The sequence below is a fragment of the Mandrillus leucophaeus genome, unplaced genomic scaffold (assembly GCF_000951045.1).
Source record: "Mandrillus leucophaeus isolate KB7577 unplaced genomic scaffold, Mleu.le_1.0 Scaffold293, whole genome shotgun sequence".
NCBI classification, from domain to species: domain Eukaryota; kingdom Metazoa; phylum Chordata; class Mammalia; order Primates; family Cercopithecidae; genus Mandrillus; species Mandrillus leucophaeus.
The window spans coordinates 1,144,478-1,152,889 of record NW_012103065.1 but is presented as its reverse complement, the minus strand read 5'-3'; the positions used below and the strand labels follow the sequence as shown (position 1 = coordinate 1,152,889).

At 36.5% G+C, this 8,412-nt stretch overlaps 1 protein-coding gene across 1 annotated transcript in view; it reads right to left on the bottom strand.

Moving 5' to 3' along the window:
* Positions 1 to 3,342: 3,342 nt before the first annotated feature.
* GNAI1 (guanine nucleotide binding protein (G protein), alpha inhibiting activity polypeptide 1) overlaps positions 3,343 to 8,412 on the bottom strand; it is an 82,474-nt gene continuing 77,404 nt past the window's right edge. The window contains exon 8 of the mRNA XM_011986096.1: positions 3,343 to 5,420. Within this exon, the coding sequence (XP_011841486.1) occupies positions 5,230 to 5,420 (191 nt within the window). The 3' untranslated portion in view covers positions 3,343 to 5,229. The remainder of the gene's footprint in view (positions 5,421 to 8,412) is intronic.

Here is an 8,412-nt window from a genome sequence, read left to right as displayed (position 1 = left end):
GGTGGCTCACGCCTGTAATCCCAGCCCTTTGGGCGACCGGGGAGGGTGGATTACGTGAGGTCAGGAGTTCGAGACCAGCCTGACCAACATCGAGAAACCCCGTCTCTACCAAAAATACAAAATTAGCCGGGTGTGGTGTCGCATGCCTGTAATCCCAGCTACTCAGGAGCCTGAGGCAGGAGAATCACTTGAACCCAGGAGGCGGAGGTTGCGGTGAGCCGAGATCACGCCATTGCACTCCAGCCTGGGCAACAAGAACGAAACTCCATCTCAAAAATAAATAAATAAATTTAAATTTTAAAAAAACTGATACAGGCCAGGTGCGGTGGCTCATGCCTGTAATCCCAGCACTTTGGGAGGCCGAGGCGGGCGGATCACCTGAGGTCAGGAGTTCGAGACCAGCCTGACCAACATCGAGAAACCCCGTCTCTACCAAAAATACAAAATTAGCCGGGTGTGGTGTCGCATGCCTGTAATCCCAGCTACTCAGGAGGCTGAGACCTGTCTCTTATACACATCTAGATGTTTGTCTAGGCTAAGCTACATTTGGTAGGTTAGGTGTATTAAATGCAGTGTCGAAGTAAGATATTATCAATTTACAGAGGGTTTTTCAGGACATAACCTATGGTAAGTCAAGGAGCACCTGTACTTTCTTCTAGGTGACACCTTCCTTTACTAAAAGGGGCACTCTTATCTGCTAAAAATAGTCTCTGCCTAGTATTCTATGCATGTTTCCTCAAATTATCTCATTTTTAATCAATTAAAAATATTTTGGCTGGGCGTGGTGGCTCACGCCTGTAATCCCAGCCCTTTGGGCGACCGGGGAGGGTGGATTACGTGAGGTCAGGAGTTCGAGACCAGCCTGACCAACATCGAGAAACCCCGTCTCTACCAAAAATACAAAATTAGCCGGGTGTGGTGTCGCATGCCTGTAATCCCACGTGCCTGTAGTCCCAGCTACTTGGGAGGCTGAGGCAGAAGAATGGCTTGAACCAGGGAGTCAGAGGTTGCAGAGAGCGGAGATCACGCCACTACACTCCAGCCTGGCGAAAGAGCGAGACTCCGTCTCAAAAAAAAAAAAAAAAAAAAAAAAAAGAAAAAGAAAATTTTCCAACCTAACATTAAAATATCGAATCTCTCATATTATTGGTTACATTAAAATGACAGAAGTGTCAAGTTGATTAGAGATTGCATTGTTTTCTCATTTTCCAGTATCATTATCAATGTGAGACACTTAGTTTTAATTATGAAAATGAATTGTGAGTTTTGTTTTTGAGGCATTTCATTCAAAGCTCGTATCAACAACCATTTGTTAAACACTGATTATGATTTTAAAGGCCCATTAAAACTATTATTTGTAATCAGATAACAGCAAAATTTATTGAGGGCTTATACATTCCACACTCCCTTCTAGGTACTTAACATGTACTGTGAACTTAATACTGACAACCACCATTAAAATTAATGGTTGGATTATTTAATCCTTATTTTTTTCAGATGATATAAATGGAGGCAGAGCAAAACTAAATTATTTGCCCAGATTTTCCCAGTTAATAAGAAATTGAGCCAGGATTTGAAGCCAGACTGGGTGCCAGAGCCTATGATTTCCATCATCACTTTCTACTTCCAACATAACACACTAAGTAATGATGATGCTACCATCTGTAATAATGATTACAGTATCAAATTCATTTAGGTAGGGTAGTTCTGCAAACAACAAATGATGTAAAAAATGGTAACTGTTTGTGCTCTAAGTAGCTTTAAATCTAAGGAGTAACAAATAGCTCTGATGAAAGACATTAATAAGTATCTTTTTTTAAATCTGAAAAAGTATTATGGCTCAGAGGAGCTCAGAAGGGCAGAGTGGGGATAGGTGAAACACTACTTACACATTTTCTGGAAATAAGGTAGCCTCTTTGGGGTCCTCTGACAGACACGCAGTCAGAAGCCCTAGGTTTAAAACCTTGATCTGGTCTTGCTCAAGTTAATTCACCTCTTTGAGCCTTTTTTGATCTATCTAGTTACTGTCAGTATTAAATGAGAGCATATGGATTTTAATCAGTACTTTTTTAGTAACAAACTGAATTTGATTAAACTAGATTAGGCATAAAAGTAGACTTAAGAAGGGTACTGAAATGAATGAAGGGAATTTTAGAAACCACAAGCGCTTTAGGGACTTTAAGAACGGCATCTGGGACGACGATTGGCTCACTTGTCCAATGCTGGAGGACTCGGATTGGTCAGGTCTAAACCTACAGACTGAGAAGTGAGAAATGCGATTGGCAGCTCTATCACAATTATGTAGTTCCCCAAAGGGCACCCTGAAGAACAGATGCCAGAGGAGTCTAAAAGATACATCACAACCAAATTTCAAAGTGCCAATGAATTTTACATGCCATTTTACAAGTCCTAATAAAACTAACATTGACAGACACAAATGAACACTTAGGCACTGCTCTAAGCATATCACATGTAGTAAGTAATACAGTACTTGGAGGAAAGCCCAGGCTATGCACAGGACACTATTTGGATACAGTGTAGAAAGGAATAAGAAGTAGTGAAGAGGCCTCAGGTGATGAAGAGCATTAAATGGGAGGCTAACATATTTAACTTTATTAAATCAGAGTCAATGCAGATCAAGGCACCGAAGGAGATAGGGCCACAGTTCTGTATTAGGACAACCTACCTAGGTTTTTCAAGAAGAGAGAAATGGGAGGTGGGGAATTTAATTAATAAGTCATTTCAAGAGGAAGTTTAGCAAAGACTTGAATAGGTAGTAGTAGGAATAGAAAGGAAAACAAACAAAAAACAGATGTTAAGGCTTTGTAGAACTGTCAGTAAACTGAAATGGAGACGAGGAATAAGAACAGTTCCACCTAATGCATGCAGGGCTTAAAACCTAGATGATGGGTTGACAGGTGCAGCAAACCACCACAGCACATGTATACCTATGTAACAAACCTGCATGTTCTGCACATGTATCCCAGACCTTAAATTAAAAAAAAAAAAAGTTCCAAATGGCTAAAAAGTTCCCCATTGAAGGAATAAATGATGATGGTACTTAGTAGAAAAAAATGGCCAAGTCAGGGATGAGAACTGGTTTAAGGGGAGAACGATGATGAATTTAGTTTTGAATATAATGAGTTAAAGCAGGCAATGGATTCTCAGAAGGGGATATCAAGAAGGCAATTCCACAAGTGGCATCACATCTCATAGCTTGGAGCAGGGAAAATTTGAGCTTCTGAAGTAGCTGAAATTGTAAAGAGCACAGAAAAAGAAGAAATGAAGATACAAGACTGATACTTAAATTCTAATCCAAAATGTACTTAGCCAATAGGTTTGTAAAATTTTAAAAATTTAAATTTATTAGGATTTATTAACACAATTACACAAAGTTCAGGATTTCATTAATGATGGTCACCAATGTGCTTCTTTGTGGCTTTTTAACCCATAATTCTCATGATTCAAATTTATTCATATTATAGTTGAATTTCATACATAGCTTCACAATGTGGATATTACAGGTCCATCAGTAAAATTAAAGAAAACATATCTTTCATGAAAGGCACATAAAGAATCTAAGCTAACACATTTAAGGAACTTCGATAACTTTGAATTTCTTTACATTACAAAGAAGAAAATCCTCCAAATGAAACAGATACGAATATAGTTTATGGTTACACACACACGCACACACACACAATTCAACAAATATACTTCAACCCAGGGACAACATATAACTTGGAAACTACTTACCAGCAACATGTACTGAAAGACTAACTTTTTCCAAGATGAGTAAAAAAAGGGGGGAGGGGTAGGGAGTGCTGTTTACTTTGCTGAAACAAGGTCAGAGATGACACATCATGAATAATCAAAAGAAAATTATTCTATCAAAGCTCAGTATCTAGTGATATGTAACACTTATTTGAGCATAATCACTTATTAAATACTAGTACTCATTTTCTAAGTGTAATTGTCCATTTCATTCTCAGAAATAATAGTATAATTGAAAAAGAAATAATATAAACTCAAGCAAGTGGAGAAATCTGAACATCTAAGGGAAAAAAGTAATTTTAACATAATGTGATAATCACATTTGAAACTAGTTATATGTATAAATTTAAATCTTGTATTATATCAGCAATAGAGTATTCAAAGATCCTTCTTGTTACCTTCCCAACGAGGAGCTATCATGTATGCTAGGTACAAGAGACGCCTCAAGGGAAATACACAAAAGCCTCACCAATGTCTCAAAATTCATTATGCCCACAGGTTTTTTTAACCCACAAAAAGGCTCTTAGGATCCCTCAAAACTTAGTTATAAACAAAAATGTAGTTATTTAAAGTGTATAAAAATGAAGATGACATCACCTTTGAGGCAATGCATTAATATCAGCCAAATATTAAAATTCAGAGTGAAAACAAGTGAATAAAAACTAAGTGTTTACAATAAGTCTAAGACAGTATATCCTCAAAAAATCTGAAATTTTAGTTTTTCAAACCAAATCTAATGTGGAATCTAATGTAAAATTAAATTATTTTATTTTCTTAAAGTAGGAAAAATCAAAATGCACACAATGTTTAAATAATTGATCCAAAGGCAGGTGTATTCATCTTAAGAACATTTCAAGAAAACACATAAAATTTAAAGAACAAATCATGTTATTAAAATAGTCTGTGCAATGTTTGTACAAATAACATTTTTATTAATACAAGTATACATATAATCAAGATAAGGGTTATGTTTCCTAATATTAATTACTATACTTAAAAATTTACAGGACATGAACATAAATAAAGCTGTTTAAAACTGGCAAACATAGTAATAGTCTGTCATTCAGTACAAGGTATTATTTATGTTATTTCCAAAGCCATCACCCTAGAATCCTAAGTTGCCACTCTAAAAACCTAAAAATAATGTCGAAAACTAAAGTCATAAATACATGTATACATACATTTGCATATTTACACTTATGCAGAAATCATCAATATACTAGAGCCCAGCTTTAACACTGTCCTTCAGTTTCACACTGCAGGACCATCTGTCACATTTAAGAAAGGTCCTTCTGTTACTTTCAGTTAAAAAAACAAAACAGAACAACTTTGGTCAGGTCCCAGATGCATTTGCCTTATATTACATTCTGTGTTGCTGCAAGACTCTAGTCTACAGAGATCCATATGTAAGTACTCATTTGGTTTGAAAATGCATTTTACCATTAACTGCAAAACTTAGAAGAGACCACAATCTTTTAGATTATTTTTTATGATGACATCTGTTACAGCATCAAAAACAAACTGCACATTCTTAGTATCTGTGGCACATGTGAAGTGGGTGTATATTTCCTTTGTGTCCTTTCTTTTATTGAGGTCTTCAAACTGACATTGAATATATGCAGCTGCCTCTTCATATGTGTTTGATCCTGAGATGGAAAAAGGAAAGAAACATAATGCAGAAAGTTAAAATAACCGCTTAAAATACTGAAGTCAGTTTCATACATACAAAACTGAAGTCAGTTTCATACAGCTTCATTCATGGACTCCTTAACTGTGCTTTCCCTTCTAGAATGGGAGACACTATTTCTTCTAAATGAAAAACACTCCATGTTAATTACCTTTAATGACTGTAAGTTATCCCTAAAATTAAACAAAAAATTTCCTCTACATGGCATTCCGTGTTCATCATGATCTTTGTTCCTGCCTCAATCTCCAAATGCCAGATCTTTTATCCTCTTATCTTCTGTCCTCTACACCCCAACTCAGATGCTTGATGACGGCATGCTATTTCAGTTCTGGCTCAACGGTGGATCAAAAAATGTTGGCTGAATGCTGATTAGTATTTTTTCCTCCCTTTTCTATATATACATTAATTAGCATTCTTCACTCATTTTTCTTTATTCAAAAATTGTACCAAGGTCTACAATGATGTTTAGGAGTATGAGGTTACAAAAAAAGTGAATGACACACTCCAGCTTTCAGGTTACTGACTAAAAAAGACTCCCTCTGAGTACAAACACTCCAGAAATTGTTTGGCAATATCTAAAGATAATCACACACACACTCTGACCCCGCAATTCAGTTTCTAGATATACACTTGACAGAACTGTGTATCACTGAAGACACAGAAGTGAGAATGAAAGTACTACTGCTATACTCAATAACATGAATTAATCTCATAAGTGAACTATTGAGCAAAAGCAGCTAGATGCAAAAAGATCATATACTGTATGATACAACACTGTTTGAAAAATGAATTGGTGAGGACAAAAGTCTCACCAATTAATAGTGTCTGTGGCACATGTGAAGTGGGTATGTATTTCCTTTGTGTCCGTTCTTTCATTAAGGTCTTCAGTGATTATCAGTGGGTCATCAGTGATTACTCTGTGTATGGGATGTGAGTGTGTATGTGTGTGTTGCGGGGAGGTTTTGATTGGTTAAGACTGGGAGGAAGCATGATGGGACTTTCTGGGGTCTTGAAGCTGTTTGGTTTCTTGACCTGAGTGGTGGATACTGGTATGTTCACCTTTAAAAATGCACTTATGCTGAGGGTGTGTGTGTACGTATGTATGTATATAATATACATAATGTATACAATGTAATGCTGTATGTAATGCTTCAATAAAAAAATTAATCATCCAAAATTATCTGCCAGGCTTTCAAGGTCTTCTACTATCCAGCCTGCTCTGCAGTGCCATCATTCTGAGATCCTCTCCTCCACACTGGCGCTCAACCCAGGTCCATGTCATGAGGACCCAACATGCAAACTGCCACCTGTGGTACTGCAGTACTTCCTCTTCATTCTACTTTACCGGCTGAGATCTCTGCCTGCCTTCACATTTGCTCAAAATTGGCACTCCATCTAACTTTTCCTAATTAATCAAATCTAGCTAGGTTCTCTATCACTTAAAAACTTTTGTCTCCTCCTAGAAATAACTATTTCAGTTTTTGTTATACTGCTTTATAGTCTTAAATTCTTTTTCAGTGTTGAGTCTCCTAAACTAGAATGTGAACTCCTCAAGAGTAAACATCATACCCCACCAGCCCCATACTCCTTTTATATCTTACAGAATCCAGTATAATACAATGTGACAAATGCCCATAGGAATGTTGTGTAATGTGCTATGACACAGATTATGAGATTTTTATTAGGGATAAAAAGGTAATAAAGTTATCGTCTTTAAGTTTACATTTTAACTATTTTATATCACTAGAAATCACATACTTTAAAAAATCAAATTTTACTAAATCCTAAGTTTCGTTCTCCAAAATTTTAAAGCAATTAACAGCATCTTGTTGGCCCACAGAAGCTAATGCAACTGCTAAATTAAAATACATTTCAGCCAAACAGCTTACATTGAGTGCCTACCTCCATTTGCTCTATATATCCTAGGCAGCTAGCTAGATTACCCTCAAAGTACAACACATATGAATGAACATTCTTCATTCTGATTTTAAGTCTTAAGAAAAGAATGGCAAAGCAGGGACACGAGAGCAAATATGGTATTTTTTTTTATGTGAGATAGAATTGTCCTGAACAAAGGTAAGCACAGGTGATAACCAGGTTCAAAAATGAAGAACTGGGAGGCTGATGACACAATCAAAAAGGAAAGAGAAGAGATCTGCGTTTTAACAAGAAGAGGAGTTCTGTTTGAGCTTCGGGTGCTAAAAAACCAACCAACCAACCAAACAAACAACAAAAAAACATGTATGTTCAAGCAGCTGGTAATGCAAATCTAAGGCTCCAGAGATAAATTAGGGCTGACCATAAAATTTAACCTATTGAGAATAGCTATGACTACGAAAGGATAGAGAGCTAAGATGACATGACTGCAGATGAAACTGGTAAAGTGGCAACATACAGTAAAAAGAAGAGGAGGAGAAGGATGACACATGAGCAGACAGGAGATAAATCAAGCAAGTTGCTTAGGGGCTACACAGGGTTCTTCCACAGCCATAGGAAATTGAGAGTTGCGGCTGAAGCAAGAAGCAACTGAATCAATACTTAGGGCATGCCACGGAGATCTTAAATAATAATCTTAACTCTGGAGATGTGAAAGAATTATGTAATATTCTTTTTGTGCAAAGATTCTGAAGTCAGGGATTATTAAGCAAAACACAAGCAAAAATTCCTAAACACACAGTCTACTTGGCAAGGAAAGAGCTAACAAGTATATTCTTAGTTGTTCTGAAATCCCTGTAGCTATACAATATTTATGGATTCATTTGGGGATTCTGGTACTATGAATTAATACAAAATGGCTACATCATAGAATATGATAAAAATAAACTAAAAAATATATTCAAATAAGGGAAAAAATAAGCCATCTTGACTCTGGATAACTTATTTCTAATAAGCACAAAAAAATGCTCCTGAACACAGTGATTCAGGACTATGACTTCCAAAAAGAAAGCAAA